Source organism: Tenrec ecaudatus, chromosome 13 (genome assembly GCF_050624435.1).
Source record: "Tenrec ecaudatus isolate mTenEca1 chromosome 13, mTenEca1.hap1, whole genome shotgun sequence".
Classification (NCBI taxonomy): Eukaryota; Metazoa; Chordata; class Mammalia; order Afrosoricida; family Tenrecidae; genus Tenrec; species Tenrec ecaudatus.
In genome coordinates this window covers 106,020,768-106,043,656 of record NC_134542.1, presented here as the reverse complement: position 1 = coordinate 106,043,656, position 22,889 = coordinate 106,020,768, and the positions used below count along the sequence as shown (strand labels likewise).

Here is a 22,889-nt window from a genome sequence, read left to right as displayed (position 1 = left end):
CACTTTATTCTATTGTACTATGAGTTTGGGTCAACTCGATGGCACATAAGAACTATTTAGGAGCTATGAATTGTGGACACTGGTGTTAGGTGCTTTTGTGTCAGTTCTGGCTCATAGTAACCCTGTGTATAACAGCACGGGAGTCTTGTCTTGTGTCATCTTCAGTCGTTCCTGTGTGTTGCTGTAGACTTCTGACCCATGTCTACTGAGAGTGTCTTGAAGAAACACAAATTCTGTAAGCTTCCAGAAATCAACATCAAAAAGCCATACATCTCTATTCTTAGTAAGTAAAGACAACTCATGTAAAAACAGTTAAATTACTTTAAAACTTTAATTACAGATAGTTTTCATTGAATATTTCTGACACGAAAATTTCAATTCTTTCCAATTGGGCATAAAGGCTGTACAGGTGGTTTACATAAACCTTGTGTCTTTTCATATTTACATGTCCACCCTCAAGACTCTTCTTTATCAAAAGGCATCTTTATCACGGCCCTACATGAACTCAGCACAGGATCCTAGGTTGTAAAACCCAGGAGAGCAAGACAGTTTTAAAGAAAGGCAGAAAACACCCTCGATTAACAGGGTTAATTGTTTTGATCTTTGTTTCTTCTAAGCTCAACTCAGAAATATAATAATAATTAAGAGGAAAAGATACGAGGCCTTCTCCCCCTTGAGGCGCGGCCACACACACTAGTCAAACACTCCGCAGTTTTAAAGTGCGATTACTATTGTGGAGTCACTCCAGCCATGGGTCAGGCTGGATAGAGCTCAAAGCAACTTCAGAAAAGCACTGCTCATAGCCCAGGGCAGAGAGGGGAGGAGAGTGACAATTCTCAGGTCCTTAAGTGTCTCTATGGAACACATGTCCTTTCTTTCCGTAAGGAGAATCTGTACATTGTGTAGAGAAACACAACTTTTCAGCAAGTTCTATCTGAGGATGGTCCAATTTGGTATAGTCCAAAGGCAGAGGATCACAGTAAGGAAGGTGAGGAAGCTTCTGCGCTGGGGGGCAGCTCCACTTCCGTACTGGCGGGCTCTGTGCTCATCCGTCATGTCCTCAGCCCTGGGTGCAGAAGAAGCACACTGAACCAGGGGCATCTGGTAAGACGTAGCTCTCTTCTCTGGCCTGTCGGGGCTAGACCCATCACTGGGCCTCTGGCCATTGAATAAGAGGTACCTGCCCTGGGCATCCTGTTCCATCTTGAAGAGTTCATACTCCGTGTGAGGCAACTTGATGCCCAGGGCCACACAGCCATTGGTATGTGTCACATCCTGCTGGATGCCCACCTGCCAGGAGCCCTCGGCCCCACACTCATTCCCGCTGAAGACGTTGAGAAGTGAGGCTGTGGCCGCATCCATCGGGGTGACTTTCATGTGGTTCACTGGAGGGAGAAAGGAGAGGGTCAACTTCAAGGGTGTAATCACAGTAGCCTGCTACTGAGCACCCATAGGCAGCACCGGGCTTAGACAAGCCTTACTCTTTCAATCCACCCTGCACACCACGCCACCCTAGCACAGTGATCCTAAGAGAAAACCAATGTAGAAAGAGTCCAGGGTGTTTGTCTGGAGGGCAGTCACACCAAATACACTGCCATTGTGACCGGAAAAAACAAAAAACAAAACCAATGCCTCTGTGTGCCAGTGCTGAGGCCAGACTGCAGTTGCTAGATCATGTGTGTTCACGGGAAATAAAACCCAGGCACAAAGTGTTGTCAGGTAGTTGCATTTGGCAGTCCCAGTTCTCTGGGCTTGACAAAACCGTCAGTGGAAACTGGGAGTTTATTTCTATGATGGAAGGTTTTGGAATCTTTCCATTTCCGGTTTTGCTGTCAAACACCCACACCCATAGTTAGTTAAGGTTCTCTAGCACCCACAGTTAGCCTTCTAGGGCACGGTCCCAGGCCACTAAAACTGGCATGTAAAGACATTAAGTCTGTAAGCAAGAACAATGTGAAACACAAAACCAAACATACAAACAGGAATCCTAGAATGTGTGGCATTGCTTCTGAAGATCCTTCCAGAGCACGACACTTGACGTATAACCAAAGATACAGATAGAACGTATCTTATCAGTGTGGAATCGGGCAGAGATTTTTCCAGTCTCTTTGGCTGAGTCTGTCAAATGTCTAGCTTTCCAGAAGCAAGCCTTCCTCTTTTGTGGGTGGCCAAGGTGCCTTAGAAGTGACTGGGTTAACAGAAATACTTCACATTAAACTGACTGAATCGGAGCCATATGCTGGTGGGGGCGACACCCAGTATCTGTGCTGTTTCTCTTCATGTGGCCAGGGCATGGTTGATTTTTTTATGAAGATGGCCAGGCTTTGGGTGAAAAAAACCATTTTAGAAATAAAGCCAGTAGACTTCTCTGTGATTTTAGTGGGTGGTGCAAATGGTTACGCCCTCAACTACTGACTGAGAGGTTGGAGGTTCAACCTTACCCAGAAGCAGCTTGGAAGAAAGGCGTGGTGATGTGCTATCGAAAGGTCACAACCACTGAAAACCATATGGAGCCTTATCTACTCTACACACATGATAGCCAATAGGGAGCCCTCGTTGTTGGTAGTAACCTGGTTTATCTCATTTCTTATCTGCATGACTTAGACCAGCAGTTCTCAACCTGTGGGTCGTGACCCCTTTGGGGGTCACCTGGCCCTTTCACAGGGGTCGCCCGATTCATAATAGTAGCAAAATGACAGTTATGAAGTAGCAACGAAAATAATTTTATGTTTGGGGGGGAGTCACCACAACCTGAGGAACTGCATGAAAGCTTTGCAGTACTAGGAAGGTTGAGAACCACTGACTTAGAGAAACGTGTTGTACCATAACCCTTCCCACAGAAGCACAAACACGAGCTCCTACATCCACTCAGGAAAGCACACCAACATTTGTTCATGAGGCGTGAACAGAGGGGTGACTCTGAAACGCCACAAGTAAATTTTGAATGCAAGAAGCATGCTCAGCTTCTAAGCAAAAGCCGCCAACAGCTCAAACATCCCTCGGCCCTGAAGGTTTTCCACATGGGACTCAAACCAGACCCACCTTTGAACACGAACTCGGTGCCTCCCATGACGCGGGCGGAGTGCATGCCCCTGCTGTACCGACCCTTGGCGTAGATGGTGAAGGTTGGGTGCTTGCAGATGGGGTCGGAGTAGTGGTAGTAGTGGCCCTCCCAAGTGTTGTTGTTGTCATGGAAGATGAAATGGCGGGTGAGGAAGAGGACCTCGGGGCGCACCTCGCAGCGCTGGCTCACCCATTCCCCGTGTAGGCCGATGGTCAAGTCTGCCTTCGGGGGCAAGATTGGGGGATGGTGTTCATCCGAGCGGTAGATGATTCGGCAGGCGATGCAGGCATGGTCATGGTTCTGAAATCAAGAAATACACATACTCAGAGACCTCTAGCTTCATGAGCCAGCAGTAGCACATGCTACCTTACAAATGGGGCTCACTATGCATGGGCATGTGGGCGACAGACATATTTCACCTCCCCTTTGGACTCAAGAGGCAACAGGGACCGGCATGTGTGCACAGAGAGGGAAATCCGTGCATGTGGGCATGTTGTGCACAAACAAGCACAGACAAGTGTTTTCCCAACATAAGAGGAGCCTGCATGTGCGAGGGAATCTCTGGGTGGCGCAAATGGCTAATGCGTTCGCTGCTAAATAAAAGACCATGAGTTCAAGTCAACACAGAGCTATTGGGTGCCTCGGAAGAAAGGCTTAGTGCTCTGTTTCTAAATATCAGCCATTGAAAACCCATTTGGTTCTGCCAGCTGCCAGGCTTGAAGGAGTATGGGCTCTTAATTTGCTTGCTGCCATTGTAGCTTTGAGTACTGAATTACTGCAAAATAGTTGCAGATCAGAGGAAGCAGAGTGGCCACCCAGACCTGACCACATGGTGGTCATTGGATCTTGGCGGGGGGAACCCCAGGTTAGTGGGTGTTTAATTGAAAGGGTCCCAGAATCACCATATATCTAGTACCTCGATATCCCCCTTGCAGCAACATGACAAGTTTTGATCTGATGGGCAGGGGGTTGAACTTGGAAGAACGGATCCAGGTGGTTTCCCCCTGACACCAACTTGCATGCTTAGGATAGACCGAGCTCACTCAAAGGGGAGATGGAATTGTGCGGAGCAACCGCTCATGGTTCGGCTCACAGTCGAACTGTACTTGCCGAGACTCTTCGTACCTGCAGCATCTAGATGTAGAGTGATGTGTCCCTGGAGAGTGAGGATGTTGCAAATGCAGTCACTGTGTACCACAGGAGGATGCTTGACAAGGATTTACTTCTCTGTTTCAATGGCGTTTTGGTTTCCCTGCCTTTAGTTTGCTTGTCCCTTGTTTTCTGCTAGTTGGTTATTGCTGTTAGGGGGTAGTTGGTCTTATGGGGCTTTGAATTTGCCATAATCTGACCACCAAAATAAACCTGAGTCCTGCCTGTCCCAGGGACAAGCAGATGGGTTAGGGGCCCCCACGGAATACTAGCTCCAATCCAAGAGGAGTTAGTTCTGATACTGTGGCCCGCTCCATACTCACCTTCATGAAATGATCACTGAAGATAAGAATGCTACAGCAAAATGTGGTGAAGAAAGCAGAGGGTGGCCAGCTATCAAATGGAACAGTGTCTGGGATCTGAAAGGCTTGTATTCAAACAAGCAGCCATCTAAGCGAGGAGTCAATTAAGTCCACATGGAAGAACCACACCAGCTTGTGTGATCCAAAGATGACAAAATTCAAATGTGACAAAGAGTATCAGAGCCTAAATTGCGATCACCCAATTTGCAGAAGCCTATGGAGGACGGTGGGGGCCCCAAACCCATCTGCAATGCCTAGCCGATGAAGCCGCTGCAGATCCCCGCGAGATGCTTCTAGGTGAGACTATTTCTTGCTTGTTCCAGGACCAGAATGCCTTCCCTGGCCTCTTAAATATTCACAGTGGCCTTTTCTTTCATACCCACAGATTTCACTTTTATCTCTGTATTGTTATTATTTTATTCTTACCACTTTATTTATTCCTATTTGTTTGCTTTTTTACTGTTTCTGTTGGATTTTCCAGTTTTCAAAGGAGGAGAGGCAGAGAGATAAGAACTGGTGCAAGGGTTTATAGGGGAGACCTGGGTGGGGGTGGGAGATAAGGAGGGTGAGGGGGGTAGAGGAGCAAACAATGTATGTGGGAGAGAGCATTCTCTAGAACTGATGGTGATTACAGCACTCATATTAAACGTGATATAACCATGGGGGAAGGAGGGGGGAAGAAAATGTTCTAAAATGGATTGCGGTGGTGATAGCACAACTCTTCTTGGTGTGATTGAACTATTGAATTGTGTGATATGTGGATTAAGTACTAATAAAACTTCCCCCCACCCAAAGATAGCTGCAGGTTCATCTGCCCACGGACAGGAGGTCTAGGAACTGGTGCAGAAAAGCTTCGCATCCGCGCATGCCCTGCATGTAAGTGCATGCGGAGTCACCGGCATCGTTTGCCTGCAGGGCTGTAAACCTATTGCTGTCCAGGTGATTCTGACTCACAGCAACCTCGCTGTGGGAGAGCAGAACCCTTCTCCAGACTGCTTTCCATGGTTGTGCTCATGTAGAACAGGTCACCCGGTCTTGTTTCTGTGATGCTGCTGGGTGGACTAGAACTGTTCACCTTTGGCTAGTAGTTGAATGAAAACCTCTGGTGTCTCCCAGGGGCTCTAGGGCTAACAAAGTCTTGCTCTTGGATGCATGTAACCTGACAAGAGCTAGCTGTCTGACCCAAGTCAAATGGTAACCCGGAGGCAGGCATGGGAACATTCGTACTGTGTTCTCTCTACTGCACAGCCCGTTACGGGCACAATCCTCAATCAAGCAAAAAGCACTATACAATGTGATGAAAAGTGTTACAAGTGGCAACTCCACTCAGGCCCACATGTCCCCACAGGGTGGCCCCCTGGCACAGCTGGAAGGATACACCCTCTTCTGGGTGGCAAGCATGTATGGGTCCAGTACTTTCTTTCTAAAGTTGAAAATCTGAATCACGGGGATCTCTCATTTATTTACTTTTCAGTATCCACTTGATTTGATGTTTCTCTGGTTAAAATTGATTTCTTTTGGTTCTGGGCCTTTTTGAGAATGGCAGAGGAAGGAAGAGGATAGCTATCCACTGCCACACTTTCACATTGCCCAAATGTCCAAGTCAACGGTAAGCGGGCTGCTGCCTGTGTGGACTGAGCAGAGTTGTAACTGAAGAGAGGGCCCGTTGCCCATGGGAACATCAGCTGTGGTGTACAGAGCCTGAAAGGGCTGCAACAGATGGAAGCGAGAGCGACGCCCTCCTGCTGTCCATTGGGTTCAGTGTCCAGCTGCTGCTTATTGTTATTTACAAAGAGGGGTCCTGGTAACACAGAAGATCCCACCCTGTGGCCCATGGTGACAGTGTGCTGCTGTTTGCACGTTACAATGGTATGAAAGCATCGTCCCAAGGCCATGAAGGTGTCTTTAATTGCCACCCAGAAATCATGATGGTCTTGGGTCAGGCTCACGGTTCTAGCAAGGCTCTACCTCTCTGCAGCAGTCACCTTGGGCAAGACTTAACCTCTCAGGCTTAAAACTTCCTCATCAATGAAGTAGGACTCACTCAGAGCAGACGCCCGGTCCCAGCCAGAGTTCCCAGAACCACCTTGGGGGAGGGAGTGGGACGTGGCTGAACAGAGTGGAAACATATGCGAGCAGTGGGTTCATGTGGAACCTGAGCACAGATTCTGAGGCTGATGTGTGAGCAAAACAATGACATACTGCATGGGGTGAAATCAGGAAAGCTACGTGTCAAGGAGAGAAGCTGAACTATATACAGAAGGAGGTGGCATCGGGATTGGAGGAAGGCTCAGTGACAGCCTGTGAAATGCAGATGCCATGGCCTTGTTCACCAAAAGCAAGGAGAATTTGAAGCACCTGTTGCTAAAACTGAAAGACTGCTACCTCCAGTATATATTTCAACTCAATGTAAAAGCAAGCCCCGGTCCGCACAACTGGACCGAGAGAGAGCATAATGCTAGACAGAGTTGGGCGTTGTCAAGGATTTCATTTTACTTAGATCCACAAGAAACAGACTCAATAAATCAAACAATAATTATACTGGAAAAATCTGCCACACTTGACCTCTTTCAACAGGTTAAAATGAAGGGGGAGCCAACAAACGCAGGGACAGGGAACAAGACATCTAAAACTGATGGCCAGGAAGGCACAGAATGCCAGGTGGGGTTAAATCAAGTGCAGTGTAGCCGAGAGGAAGTACAGAGAACCGAATGAAGGTCAAACGTGATAGTAGACAGGAGGAAAATAAAAGGAAACAGAGGAAAGAACTAGGAGGCACAAGACATTTATAAAGGTATAAACATAGGCATGTACATATATATATTCATATATAACTATAGGGATATAGATCTATGTACATAGATTTATAGGTTAAGTATTAAGGTAGCAGATGACATTGGATCTCTATTCAAATCCTTCCTTAATGCAAGAACACTTTGTTCTAGTCACCTGGCATTCTGTGATGCTCACCTTCCTGATATGATCGCTTAAGACAAAATGGGTGCATAAGTTCATGTGGTGAAGAAAGCTCATGGTGCCTGGCTATTACAAGATATAGTGTCTGGAGTCTTAAATACTTGAAGTCCAACCAGCAGAAATCTAGCAGGGAAGCAACAATGCCCATGTGGAAAAAGCACACCCTTTGTGTGATCCAGAGGTGTTAATGGGACCAGGTATCAGGCATCAGAAGACCCCAAACAAACAACCATTTCAATGCAAATGAGGGGGGTTGGAATGGATACCCAAGCCCATCTGTAGACAATTGGATTGTCTACAGGAGGGTCCCCTCACAGAAGGGTCTCAAGGAAGGGTACAGTATGGCACTGATGAAACACAAAACATTCCTCTAGTTCTTTAAGACTTCCTCCCCCACTATCATGACCCCAGTCCTATCTTACAAATCTGGCTAAACCAGAGCATGTACAGTGTACAGATAAGAGCTCTCATCACACAGAACCCAGGGTAGATAAATTCTTCAGGAACAATAATGGGAGCAGCAATACCATGAGGGTAGGGGGGAGGAGGGGGGAAAGAAGGAGAAAAGGGGAACCAGTGGGAATGATCAATGTATACCCCTCCCCAAGGGGGACGGATTGCAGAAACCGGGTGACAGTGGATGGTGTAAGATATCAAAATAATAATAATATTATATAATTTATCAGGGTTTCCTGAGGGTGGGAGGGTGGTGGGGAGGGGAAAAAAGAGGAGCTGATATCAAGGGCTTAAGTAGAAAGAAAATGTTTTAGAAATGATGATGGCAACATATGTATACAAATGTGCTTGATTCAATTGATCTATAGATTGTTATAAGAGTTATAAGAGGCCCCAATAAAATGATTTTTAAAATTAAAGGAAAAACAATTTGCAGTCTCAAAGCCTAAAAAATAAAAACATTAAAGAGCAGAGTTGTCCTTTGGAGGGCGTTTTCGGTGGCCTCGCACGCATGTGAAGGCTGGCCACTGAGTAAGGGAGACTGAAGAGCGTATGCATCTGAATGCCCACCCTGGTGAAGAACACTGAACGGACTGCCAGAGAAACAAACCTGTCCTAAAAGAAGGGCAGTCTGGGTGACCCTTCGAAGGGAGCAGAGAGAGACTTCAGCACATATACCTTGGCCAGGAGGGTCAGCAAGACACAGGAAGGCCCTCAATGAGAGGAACTGGCATAATGGCTGTACAAACGGGCTCCAACCTACCCAGAGCTGTGGAGATGGCGCCGGGCCAGGCAGTGCTGTGTGGCACACGGGGTGCTCTCCATTGGAAGTGACCACTGGAGGGCACCCAGTAGCAACATCTTCAGAGGGCATCTTTCTATGCCATATGATGGTGAGTAAGATACAAGTTCCATTTTTAAAAAAGCATCGAAGAATTAACCAGGTTTTTCATGTAAGGTTGAAAATGTTCACTCTGCTGGGATGGCTGGCATTTGCCTCATGCTCCCTAGCACCATCACCCAGATCAAAACCTTTTCCCACATCGATAATCCTTCACAAGAACACAGTGCAAAGATACCAAGGCAAGCACGGACTTACTTGTTCTAGCTGACTTATCGATAGCGAACAGTCTTCACATCGCTGACGTGGTTAAACCCATGAGAAATTGTTCAGTACAGATTAGTAAGCAAGCACAAATAAGCCCACGCCTACCTGGCTTATTGGGTAAGCCTCCCCTGAGTATTAGAACTAGTGGAGTCAGAGAAATGTGAAATTACCTATGAAGGAGCTACATGGCCCTCCCATCGGGACTCCAATGTTAAGGATGGCGGAGGACCATGCAGTGTTTCCTTCTGTTTGGCACAGGTTCCCAGGGGGTCAGAACTGACTCGATGGCACCTGACAACAGCTGGCTAGCATGGGCTTAAGGCAGCAGAGCGCACTAGCCACTCCACCTGCACACCAAGTAAACCAAGTGTTTGCCCTGCTCAATTACATGGCAACATCGATCTTCCCCGTTTCTATCCCAGTCCCCACACCTGGTTTGCCATCTAATTTTATCATTTAAAAAACTGTGAATATTTCATTTCTGGCAACCCTCACTCTACGAAGATTTGTTGCCTTAAATACAATGGCTATTCAAAGCATAAGGTGGGTAAGAAAATATTACTCTTTAGAGGCTTGCTAAGGAGCCATAGTTGTGCAGTGGGTTAAGCACCGGGCTGTTAATCTCAAGCTCGGCAGTTCGAATCCATCAGCTACTGGATGAGAGAAAGATGAGGCTGTCTGCTTTCAAAGATCAACAACTTCAGAGACCCTAAAGAGTTGTTCTATTCTGTCCTATAGGGTCACCATGAGTTTGAATTAACTCGATGGCATTGGATTTGGTTTTTGACTTTTATTCAATTAATATCTGCAAAGAAACACACACACACACAGAGAGAGAGAGAGAGAGAGAGAGAGAGAGAGAGAGAGAGAGAGAGAGAGAGAGAGAGAGAGAGAGAACAAGCTTCTTCTAAAAAGGAAAAACACCTTATAAGTGAGCCATATCCTAAGCAAAAAAGTGTGAAGTTCTGCCCACCTCACTTACGGTGTGTGCCCAATGCTCATGGAACACACAAAAGAGCAGAAGCTTGTATTCACATGCCACTCAATGCTGAGAAGATTGAAGTCCACCTTCTCCCTAAGTTGTAGAACCTCCCTTAGAGATCACGGATACATTCTACCTACGAGGCACCCTAGGCCCAGGGAGAGAAAATAACTTGGCTCAAGAATCAGCATGCTGCACAGCACTCAGGCAACGTGCTCACAAAAGCCTCTCAGACCCAGTCTTCAAGAACAACTTTTAGAAATTCCGAATGGCAAGTAGAGACAGAAGAAATATTGGAAGGTTGTGCATAGTGACTTTATCCTTTCTTAGAGAAGCCGAACACTTCAGCCTTTCAGAGTGTGCTCTGGAGCACGGGCCTCCCCTTCTCTCCATGGCTTCTCACACGGTTTATCGGACTGAAGAACAGTGCACAGGATCCCTAAAGCTTTATGATTTTAAATCCGCTTGGAACTAAAACATGTAGAGTGAAGTGATCGTCTTCCTACAGAAGCCAAAAAAACTGTTGGCTCAAATGAATTTACAAGCAGAATGCAGAATCAGAAAGATTATCTTGCCTCTGGACATGCTGTCTGCACCCATCTGGACCCAGGTTGACTCGCACACAGAGGTATCCAAAGAATCAATGTCACCCTACGGAGGGCCCAGCCCCTGGAAAAGCTCCCCTCTGGGGGCTGACTGATGAGGAGTCCCCAGGCTGCCTTCCTTTCCCTGCCTATATTTGTTTCTGGAGAGCTGGTCAGTCAACAACTTTTGCTGCCAATACCAACTTGTGGCCCCAGAATGGAAGGCATTACTTGATATGATCTTGCTGTGAATAGATCAAGGCTAAAAAAAAAAAGTCTTCAAAAGCATCATTTCTTGGGCTAACCTTTTTGTTCATGGATGAGGAGAAATGGGAACAGATGATGGAAACTTCCTTTCCTGGGTTTCGCTCCAATAAACAACAAAGGGATAAAAAACACATTGATGTTCCTCAGAGAGAAACCTGTCTTGGCCAGAGGCGGATGACCAATGTCAGAGGCTTCTGTAACAACTACCGTTACCGAGGACTTGGTTACATTTCAATTGTTGCAAGTCCTATACCTGGGCCCTGGGAGCCTGTCTACTTCTTTATAATGTCTCTGAGGTCAAGACTAAAGATTTTTTCCATTTTTTAGATTTCCCACGATGCCTAGGAGAGAGAGAGAGAGAGAGAGAGAGAGAGAGAGAGAGAGAGAGAGAGACTGACTTAACACACTGGGCTGAGTCACGGGAAGTTTCCGTATATGTGGAAAGGTGACTGGAGGAAGCGACCTCATGTCACATATGACGAAGGCTGGCTGGCTTTGTGGGACAGACCTGGTCAGGACTTTTCCGATCTGGACTCTGGGAGGCTCTGGTCACCCAAAAGGATGGCATGATTCCACTTTTAGAAAGGGGTCAGGTGAGCAGCGGCATCCATACTGGCTGTGTGTGTGTGTCACTCCACGAGGGGTGTGGTGACGTCTGCCCTGCAACTTCACGTGTGCTCAGAATGCTGCTGGGCCACTGACGCAGCCTCCTTGGCCAAGTACTGACTCTGCCTGCTGGTCAGGTAAGGAGCACTTGCTGGAAGGATGTTGGCCAAGCCTCCTGGGAAAACTGCACAGGGAGGGAGTCACCTCTGCTAACCAAAGGGGCCTGGGCCCAAGGGGATGGGAGGAGGCCAAAGTGCCAGTGACCATCAATTCCTCACACTCTATCTTTGGTTACTATGCACTTAGAGTGGGAGAAAACGTCAACTGCAACATCTTTTGCGTCCTGGTGGGTCCTCGGAGAGTATGGTGCTACTAGAAATGGGTTCCTTAGGAAGTGTAACTGGTTGCTGTCGGAGAGGAAATGCGCCCCGCAGGGTTTTCGATGGCATCTCCCCCCAACAGAGCCATGCCTCTCTTCTACAGCACCTCCAGACAGTCAACCTCCAACCTTTGGGCTAGCAGCTAAGCACGTGAACCATCTGCAACACCTGGAGTTGTCAGGAATCCTAGTAATGATAACAGAAATGATCTTAACAGCCCGTTTACAGACTATGTATAGACTGGACAGCTGGATAAAAAGGATTAAGCAGCTGATCATCTAGTAGAAATGTTCCTACTGTATGTTTAAAATTAAAAAAAAGATGCCAGGAGAAAAAAGCATTTCACTTTTACCTTTTCTTACTTGGATGCCTGATTTTAATGACCATGTTATTAATGTGAACAATCCACTAACATCTGCTGTAAACCCCATGGTATGGAGCATTTCTGCTCTTCCCTCCCCATAATGCTGAGCGAAGTAATCCCATAAATGCATTGTCATTGGATTGATCCAATTCGTAGCAATCCTCAGAATCCCTAGGAACCCCGAGACTGTCAGCCAGAGGGGATCGGATGCCTCACAGGTCTCCCACAGTGGAGCTAGTGGGTTTGAAGCACCAACCTTGCTTCTAGCAGCCCAACGCCTAACCCACAGTGCTATAAGGGCTCTGTACTCCTGTGGTAGCTCCTGAAAACTGCATGGTGAGTGGTTGACTTCCTACTTGAACAGGGGGTTGGGTTCCTACTTGAACCTGTTCAGACTTTCACTCTGTCCTCTTGGCTTTCTTGCTTTTTAATGAAAGTTTCCCACTTTCATCGTCTCTGATAAAGCAAGCATTCCCTGGTCTGCTAACTACTTAAATAGGACAACTCTGCATGCTGATTTATCTCTGCCGAGAGATAACTGAACTGTCTTTCAGCAATAAACATGCATATAGTACAACAGCTCTGTGACCCTTCATACTGTGACCCAAATAAAATGTCCATAAAAAGAAAACCTTTCAAGGTCAAGACCCCATCTGATCTCAACAGGTAGTTCCATTTAAAAAAATATATTGTATACTTGAAATGTGCAACATCTATTGCTTCATATAAATACTTCACTTGAGTCCCCATTAATGCGAGGCTGGTTTCAAGTCATGATGCCTGAACTTTCTTTCTGGTTGGCAACATTTCCTCCAAGGTCCCCAATCTGCATATCCCTCTCCTTTCCCTTCCCTAAGAACAGGCGAATAGACACGGATACCTTCCATATAGGCACGTGGGTCCTAGATTCACTTGGGCAACACCTAGCACTCAGGAACAAGCCAAGCACACGCGTCTAGATCTAGAGATCATGCACTGTGGCTGGCCGTGGGGCTGGGCTGACTCCCACTGCTCACAGCCACGTGGTTCACCGATATTCGATGTCCTTCAGTTCATTATGCTTTACACGTACTCTGAAAGGACTCTGCTGAGACAGGCTACCTCTAAACGACGGGCCAGCTCCCACTCTACGGAGTCCTACAGATTTCCAAAGCGCAAGCATGAGTCTTTCTCCTAGAGCAGTCCTCCCCTGCCACGGAGCTGATTCCTACTCACGGGGACCCTGGACAGGACTCTGAAGCCTGTACATCCCTCCAGGAGCACACAGCCCCACCTTTCTCCTGCTAGAGGTGCTCAAGGAACTCGACAAGGCATGGGTGGATTTTTTGTGGGTGTGTTTTGTCCTCATTTATTGTATTATTATTTCTTTTTCTTTTTAACCTCTGACAATCATCTCCACGGCTTGACGCTTGGGTAAAATATTTCAGATACACAGCTTGGGGAAAGCTGTCTGGGTTTCAGACAAGGCCTTTGATCTGCCACCCTGTGGCTAAAGCAGGACAGGCTTTTGGAGAAAGACCAATGCTAGTCATTTAAAAGTCTGATGCCGAGGCCTTGGCATTTCTAACGTACCCAGCAATCATTTGCTTTTAATTATCATTTGTTTTCACCACTGAAAGAATGGCCATCGTGGACCCATCATGAGAGGCCCTTCGTGAGTTCTAAGGAACAGATGGAGGGATATTCCGGCTGCTGGTTTTCAGCTGCATCCACCCAGCACATGTTCTTTCTGAAGCTGCTTTGGAGGCTGGTTGATGGTTTGCCTGCAGGGGTCACCCATCCTACAACAGAAGATACTTCCCAGCACCCTGATTCCCTTCACACAGTGTAGTGCTGCCAAAGATCCTCCAACTTCAGGCAAGCTGTGTGAAGCTTAAACAAAAAACCCAGACTGATTTAATGTTTCTATTTTAGCCTGGTGTCCGGTTTCCACTGGGGCCGGAGACGAGTGGCTTCAAACTCACTTTAGCATTTAAGACCATTTGCAGCCAGGTCTTTGGGGACCAGCAATTAGGAAAAGCAGAGAGTTCAAAGAAGAAGGGGTATAACCTCTCAAAGGCATGTTTGTGAGGTCTTCAGACATATTTCTACCAGCATTTCTTTCTTCTCGGCCCGACGGCTCCACCAGGTCAAACCACCTGCTGCCACACAGTCTCCGGCAGGCAGAGAAAGCCGTGGTTTCCCCATTTTGCTGTGTTTGGAAAGACACCAGTGTCTAAGTCCATTTATTCAAACCCATAGCTGTCCTGGGGAAGGGATCTAAAAACACCCGAGCCGTTTTGCTGCGGATTGCAGGCCAAGAGGTACAACACAAAGCACAACATGGGAAGAATAGTCCCTTTGAGTCCCGAGTTTGCAGGATACACGGGCTGTCGGGCCGGGCCCTTGGCCCTGTGCTTTGCTCTTGTGCTACCCGCTCATGTCTCGGCTGGAGATGAAGAGGACGTTGCCTGTGTGACAGAGCTTTACGAAGGCTCAGAGGTGTTCAAATGCCGGTCCTCCTGACTGACACAATGCTGCTGAATTACCCGGGAATCACCTTTATTCCTGGCTTGCTTACCTCTCATTACCAGACAGTAGAACAGAAACCTTTCTGGAAACCCAATACTATCACAAACCAGAGATTTCAGGAGAAATCGATGAGGTGTGCAATGCTGAGGCTTGATACTTCCACCCACTGGACATAGGAAGCCCATTAGTCACACCACTTTTCAGCGGGGAGCCAACTGGAGCCTGTGCAGAAACCACCTCCCTTGCCGAGTTCTTGCTCTGGCGAGCAGAGTCTCCTCGTTCTTTTTTTCCTGGAGAATCAGCATCTTTGAAAGGGCAGGGTTGTCTAAGAGAGCCTATTGGAAACCGAATGGCAGCAGGTGTGGAGTCAAGCAGGAGAGGCTGCCCTCGCTCCAGCTGCTTTGCTAACTAGGAGGGTAAAAAAGAACGGGCCTGGCTCCTATGCCGGGAACAAACTCTAGGGCATTATGAGTCTGCTGGCCTGCTACCACACAGGCTGGGTGCCAGCCGTTTGGGTCTCGGGCACTGGCTCACAGCCAGGTTTACTTCCGTCCTACATTCGAGCGTCCCTAACAAAATGGACTCGACCAAGCAGGCTTTTCAGCAGATGTTACAAAAATATAACACAGGACGCTTTTATTGCATGAGCTCACTAGAACACAGATCACAAGAGATAACATGGAGTGGCATTTGATAAGGGAAATACTCTGACATTGAGACCCATTATGCCTTAGTCCAAAGGATGAGTAAGGAACATGATTTAAAAAATGAAGAAGCCACCCAATGAAAGTCAAACTGCGTTCCGTAATTGGAGAGTTAATGAACCAGAGAAGATTTCACAAAAGCCCACATGGATGTCTGAGGCCCGCTATGAAAGTCCACAAGCCCCCTGCAACAGGCCTGGACAGCTCCCCAGGACCGCCACCAGACACCCACTGCCCTCCCTGCCTTGATGTGCACACATGTATGTGGTGGAAATGACTGAGTTACAGATCTGATATTCATTCTGAGCTGTGGGAAGGAAATGCTTTGTGAATTCCAAATGTAGTTATCAGACTATCATTCAAGAACAGAGCATTATAAGGTTTTCATCTTTTCCTGACCTTTGTCCTCCCTTCTAATCACAGGGAGTTTACATCTGACTGGGTAAAATTAGGGTGGGGAGTGGGATTTGGTGCAAAAAGATTTGAGTTCCAGTTCCAACACTGAGTCTCAAAACTGTGTCCTCTTAAGCACGTCTGTTAACCCTTCAAACCATACCTTGCTCCTCTGCGTAAGAAGGCAGCAACACTATCTACGTCCCCAGTCACTGGAAGACTGAGAAAAGCACTGTGTGAGAACATCTTGATGGAGCTCAGAGCTCCATGCACGCCACCTTGCTCTCTCCTCTGCCATCTCTCCCCACCTCTGTCAGGGCTGACGTCATTGCTGTGGGCAGTGTCTCTGACACATGTGGCCGCACATCTCCACGGCCCTTCACGGCTTCCTCTCACAGTCACAGAAGATGGGCTTGGGTTTCCAGAGTCTTAGGCAGTGTCTAGGAGAACCACTGAAGCCACCACCACACCATCAACCCTACTACCACCACCACCATCCACTTCACATGAGGTTACTGAGCTCCAATACCATAGAGTATAGAGTCAGCTGGTGGCACACCCAGACCCCTTGACTCAAAAATGTATCCCTGGCCCTGCAGCTTCCCAGCTCCTGGCAGCCCTGGTCTAAATTTCCACTCACTGACTTAGCAGCTCACATTCTCAGGTCCCCTTTGCCCTGACCTGCCTTCACAAGGGACCAGTCATCCTCCACAGTGCAGAGCGGAAGGCAGGGTCCAGGGCAGGTGGGTGAAGCAGGTACCTTGGCATTTTGCAGGGGAGGTTGGTAACTCGACGGCCGATAGAACATCCTCTGCGAGGCATCCGTGTGGATGTCGCCCAGGAAGAGCTCCTCCACCAGATGGTCTAAGTTGTGATGCAGGTACTGCTTCTCCACCCGGATCAGCTGGAGCTCATGCATGGCAAAATTCACAGCCCTGGTGCACTCACAGCCGCTTTCCTCACGCCACAGGTCACGCGTGACATCCAATGCCCAGGGACTCCCAGCTGGGACAAACCCTGGGCAAGTACGGTTCACCAGCTGGCTGAGCCTCTCAGCGACGGCCTCCGTGTGGCAGATAACCTGGACATGGTGTAGCTGGTAGTCGGCTTCAGTGCCCCCTCGGATGATCCATGATGCCTGGCGCAAGCGGATCTTGCCTCGGATGACAAGCGTATAGGTGGGATTTGTACAGCGGTTGCCACCATAATAAAACTGGTAGGCTTTGAAGGTGTTATTGTGGTAAAATCTGTAGGATCTCGTTATGAACTCAGGGCCTGACCTTACTTCACACCTGAAGAAGAAAAGAGAAAGGATAGTCTTTTTAAGGTCTGAGGCAAGAGGAGGCCCTCATAATAAACTTGAATCAGTTCTAAATCATAGCGCCCTGTAGTGCAGAGAGGAACTGCCCAGAGTGTTTCCAAGGCTGCAGATTTTTACAGAAACAGTGTCTACATTTTCTCCTGCAAAGTGGCTGGTAGGTTTGAACCACTGATCTTTTGGTTCGCAGCTAAGTGGTTAACCAAAGTGCCACAGTAATTCCAACAAAATGCCTACTCTGAGCCTGGCACTGTTCTAAGCATTTTATTGATTGCTAATTTATTGAATCTCCACACTTTCCTGAAAAGCCAATCCAAACCCATTATCTCAAGTCCGTTCCAACTCCTATCAGTTTTCTAAGGCTATAAATTTTGGGAGGAGTAGATAGCCTCAATTTTCTCCTGAGGAATGGTTGGTGGGTTTGAACCACCAACCTTGCAGTTAGGCAGTCCAACATGTCCCTAAAAGCACCGCCAGGACTCCTAAGTATTATCATCCACGTTGTACAAATAGGGAGGAAGCAGAGGCACAAAGAAGTTAGGTTAGCATGCTCAACGCGGCCAACAAGAAGCAGAACCAGAGCTTGAGTAAAGCAGCCTGATTCCATCCTGTTCTCTTACCCATTCTACCCCAGCGTCTTTCATTCACTTTATGATTGGGCAAGGAGAGCAGGTCCATGAGGCCCCCACTCAGTGTGTCGACCTTCACAGGGTTTCATTCTTTCAGGTCCTAACGGTTTCTTGGAGCTCCGAAGCACTCTGCAGACCTAATCTATCTGGCTCTGGTTAGGAATATGGCATTTTGTACCATTTACCCAAAGGCACAGCAAAGGGCATCTTCTGATTACCAACTAGCCATGTGTAACCTTTTACTCGACTTTTGTTCAAAGACTCATTTAAGATCTTGTATGGAGAAGCCAACTAATTGCCTGTTGCTCTGGAATGAACCCAATCTTCTGGAGACCTCACCCACTGATGATTAAAAATGTACTCTCTAGTCCATGGAAGAGTTATTTCCCCTCTAGAAGAAAAATAACGGGCAATTAGAGCTCATTGTAAAAGCAAAACTCACTTAACAACAGAAATAAGAGCTCCTTTTATTTTGGCTGGTTTGCAATCAGAAAATGCCCTTTGCTGTGGGATTAAGTAAATAGTATGCAGTAGCATACCCTAACCAGAAACATCTAGACTAGGTCTGCAGAATATAAAGTGGCTCAATAGATTTAACTCAGGTCAGCTTCTCACAGTTATAATTTTAATACGTTTACACACATAAGACAAGATATGGCCTCTCTTCAATATAGTTCATTTCATATGACACCTTTTACCCAAGCCTACCCTCACTTTGATCTCATCGGTCGTGGTTGGGTAGTTTGTTCATGACTACAACCTTAAAGAGAGTTCTGATCTGAGATGACAGCATCGCTAAAGCAAGGAGCTGGCCTGAGACAAGTTGGACTCAAAATCAACTACATATTAATTTTCCATTAAGAAATTAGTCAATGATAAGCACTATTTTGAAGTGTGTACCTTTTGCCATGTAAAGATCGTCAACTGGTGTCAAATAGTATCATACAAATGTAAAGCACGCAGTAGTGCTTTGAGCATGCATAAACTGTGAACAAGTTTACTGGATCTCCACAACAGAAAAAGACTCAAGGCCTCTTAAGACTCAAGACTTCAAGACTCAAGACTTCTCTTCCAATGGAAAAAGTTAGTGTAAGCAGAGACTACTATCAGTTATGAAACTGGTAAGAAAAACAAACAAACTCGCTTCCATTGAGTTCATTTCCATTTATAGCAATCCTATAGGACAGATTAGAATTCCCCTATGGACATCTGGAACTGTAACTTTCATGGGAGGCTTTCTAGCCTCATCTTTCTGCCAAGAGATGAAATCACTACTTTTATTTGTATTTGGTAAGCATTGATCATCTGTTGACTCTGTCTCCAAAGTGAAGTATATCTCGGATTCATTCATTTTCTCCAGCACCCTTGCCACTGTTCTTACCTAAGCCTTCATGGTCTCTAGCCAGAGCTGCTGCAGTAGTCTGTTAACTGGACACCACAGTTATGCTTTTCTATGATTGAGCTGCCACTCAGAAGCCAGAGTGCCCTTTAGTAAAGTCGAGTCATATATATTTTAATCATTTTATTAGGGGCTCATGCAACTCTTATCACAATCCATACATACATCAATTGTGTAAAGCACATTTGTACATTCATTACCCTCATCATTCTCAAAGCATTTGCTCTTCACCTAAGCCCCTGGCATCAGCTCCTCATTTTTCCCCTCCCTCCCCGCTCCCCCCAGTTGAGTCATATTTTAAGCATGTCCCCTATTGAGAGCTTCAATGGTTTTGCCATCTTCTTATATTAAAAGTCAAACTCCAAGAGGAGGACGGGAAAGGTCCTAAGATCTGCCGCCACTCTCCTCTCTGGCCTTGCGTGAGACTATTTGTCCTCTGGTGACAATACTTCTCTGGCTCAAGTCTGAGTCATTTTGTAATCTGACCAGGCCTTTGCTAGTCCTGCTGGTTGGAAAGTCCTTGTACAACCAATAGTTTTCAGCTCAGGTGTCACCTTCTCTAGCAGACATCCCTGATGTGGCCCACAATCTACAATAAGGCTCCATGGTATTCTCTTAAGGAAGCCTGGTGCAGTCCTGGTTAAGCATACAGGCGCTACCAAACGGTTGGTGATTCAACCCACCAGCCACCCCATGGCACTCTACTTTTGTAAAGGTAAGAGCCTTGGAAACCCCATGCCACATCTCTACTCGCTTCTATATGGTTGACATGAGTCACTTGGCTGATGCTATTTAATCTTAGCACTTGGGTTTTTTTGTTTTTTTTTCCCCCACTCTCTCTCCTTCATAGCACCACATTTTATAAATGTGTGTGGATAATATATGTTGTATAAAATTTATAAAATCTCTGAAGACAGGAACCACATTGGTTTGGTTCAGTGCTATATAAGTCTGGAACTGTGCTTGACACACCCGTCAATCACACAATAAATATGTGTTAAATAAACTGATAAATTATCTTAAAGTATATCACATTAAGGTTGTTCATGCAAATATTTATCATAGGGTTATTTTGTGAGACCCTATTATAATAAAATTCTGTCTTCACCATCTTGTACATTTTCTTTTTTGTTTTCTCATAGTCATTTGATCTCTTTGCAGGGTACCTGGAATCTGGAGCTCAGTACAGTACAGAGGAAGAAGCAATCTGATTTCAGAGTTAGTTTTGATCGTTCTTAAAACTATAATGGGTAGGGGAAAAAAAATCACAGGACTGCCTCTGGCCTATTTTTACAAAGTCTAATAGAAAATAAGCCAGAGCTCAGCCTGAGGCAGGGCTCAGCAGAGAAAAGCATGCGAGCACTATGCCCCAGCGAGTCCAGGTAGCCGAAAGTACCTTGAATTTACTCTTTAACCAAGGCTCAGAGAGCAGGACTAGCACACTTACAATGTAGCGGGAAGGAGCAGCTTTGCAAGCCATACTTGGGGTTAGTGAAACACAGACTCTTAATTCCACTTGCTAATGTTTCTTTTTTATAAACAACAGACCCAATAAAGCCTAATAAGTAAAGAGCTATTCACTCACACGCTGTGGCTCCTGGGAGCACCAGGACATCTCTGCTGTGGCACCCTATTTCTGCAGGACCTAGTGCTGCTTCTTTACCCACCAGGGTCTCAAAAGACTGCTTGTCTTTCAGTTAAAATGCGCACAACATCCAGATCACACTACATGTCACGGCTGACCTTTGAACAACATGAATAGGTTCACTTATATGCAGTCTTTTTTCAATAAATATACTTAGTATTTTTTCCTTTGAGATTTGCAGTAATTTGAAAAAACTCAGAAGAATCATGTAGCCCAGAGATGTCTTAAAAATTAAGAAATTTTATATACTGGTATGTCATGAACACATATTTTATCATTTAGTACCCCAAAACTATACAAATCTGGTTTTAAAAGTTAAAATGTATCAAAATGTATGAGTGTGCATGGTGCCATTTGCAGTTGAAATGAATAATAAAAACATAAAGAAAGCAAACAGACAAAAAAACCCGAACCACTCCCATGGAGTCAACACTGACTCATAGCGCCCCCTCCCTGCAGTTCCAACGTTCCGTGACAGCAGAAAAAGCCCATCTTCTTCCTGTGGAGCTGCTGGTGGTTTCAAATTACCAATCACGCGGCTCGCAGACCAACACGCAACCACTGCACCCCCACAGCGCCACAAACATAAAAGAGGCAGTGTTAAACCACACTGCTTAAAATTAACTACAATACCTCATGGATACGGCAATCATTTCATAAGTACCTTCTGTGGCTACGGTGGCGAGCGGGTGTTGCAAGCACCCCTCTGAAAATGCCATTTGGCACCAATCATCGCACACACACAGTCTGTCTGTCTTTCTACCGATTGCGTATCACAGTAAATAGCGAGCTCTGGGTCCCTGTGTGATTTTCATTGTGCTTAGTGCAATCCTGTAAGCCCTAAGTAACACCATCCAAAGTGCCACCAGTACGGCTTGGAGTGTTCCCACGAAGCAGAGAAGAGTGGTGATGTGAAAGGACAAAGCGGGGCTGCTTGGTGTTCTGGAGATGATGCCTGCCGCCACGGTTGCCCGCTGTTTCCAGGTAAACGAATAGCGTGCAGGGACCATTATAAAAACAGGACAAATGAAATTCGGAAAGCTGTTCCTTAGGCTACCCCCACAGGTACAGAAACCTTGTTCTTTTTGTGAAATGCCTTTTTATTTCATATTGAAAAAATGCAGCTTTTCTGTGACTGCAGAATTGTCCTAAGAAAGGCAAACATACAGACCTTGCCACGATTCAAGGAAAAGTGAAGCCATATGACCACTTAAAGCAAAAGGAAATGAAGGCTCAGAAGCTGGAGCATTTAATGCCACAAAGAATAGTCCGATAATTTCAGAAAGAAGATTGGCTTAAAAAAATGTCAAGCTAATCACAGAAGCAGCTTCTGCCTCCCATGAGGTAGCAGAGAAGTTCCTAGACACCATTAAGAATAGGACAGTCCCTCACAGAAGGGTCACTAGGAAAGGAGGGGTCAACCAGGGCGCAGTATAGCACCGATGAAACACACAATATTTCTCTGGTTCTTTGAGGTTTCCTCACCCCTCACTGTCATGACGCCAGTCCTGTCTTTCATTGAGGACTGAACCAGAGCAAGTACACTGGTACAGATAAGATCTCATGGCACATGGGATCCAGGTCAGAAAAACCCCTGAGGAAGAGAAATGGAGTAGCACTACCAGGAGGGGAGGGGAAGGTGGGGAGAGCAGGGGGCGAAGGGGGAACCGATTTCAATGATCAACACATAATCCCACCCCCTCCCAGGGCGATGAACAACAGAAATATGGGTGAAGGGGGACAGCAGTTGATATGCAAACTCTAATAATTTATAATTTATCAAGGGGTCATGAGGGTGGAAGAGGGAGGACGAGGAGCCCATACCAAGGGCTCAAATAGAAAGTAAATATCTAGAAAATGATGATGGCAACATATGTATAAAATATGTTTGATACAATTGATGTATGGAATTTTATAAGAACTTTAAGAACTCCCAATATAAATGATTTTTTTTTACAAAAAAGGAAAATCATTGAGGAGAAAGGATGTCTG

At 46.3% G+C, this 22,889-nt stretch overlaps 1 protein-coding gene across 1 annotated transcript in view; it reads right to left on the bottom strand.

The window, feature by feature from the left end:
• Nucleotides 1-395: 395 nt before the first annotated feature.
• Nucleotides 396-22,889, bottom strand: part of APCDD1 (APC down-regulated 1) — a 42,680-nt gene continuing 20,186 nt past the window's right edge. The window contains exons 3-5 of the mRNA XM_075529334.1: nucleotides 16,667-17,198; nucleotides 3,043-3,364; nucleotides 396-1,385 (exon numbers count right to left, since the gene is read on the bottom strand). Of these exons, the coding sequence (XP_075385449.1) occupies nucleotides 931-1,385; nucleotides 3,043-3,364; nucleotides 16,667-17,198 (1,309 nt within the window). The 3' untranslated portion in view covers nucleotides 396-930. The remainder of the gene's footprint in view (nucleotides 1,386-3,042; nucleotides 3,365-16,666; nucleotides 17,199-22,889) is intronic.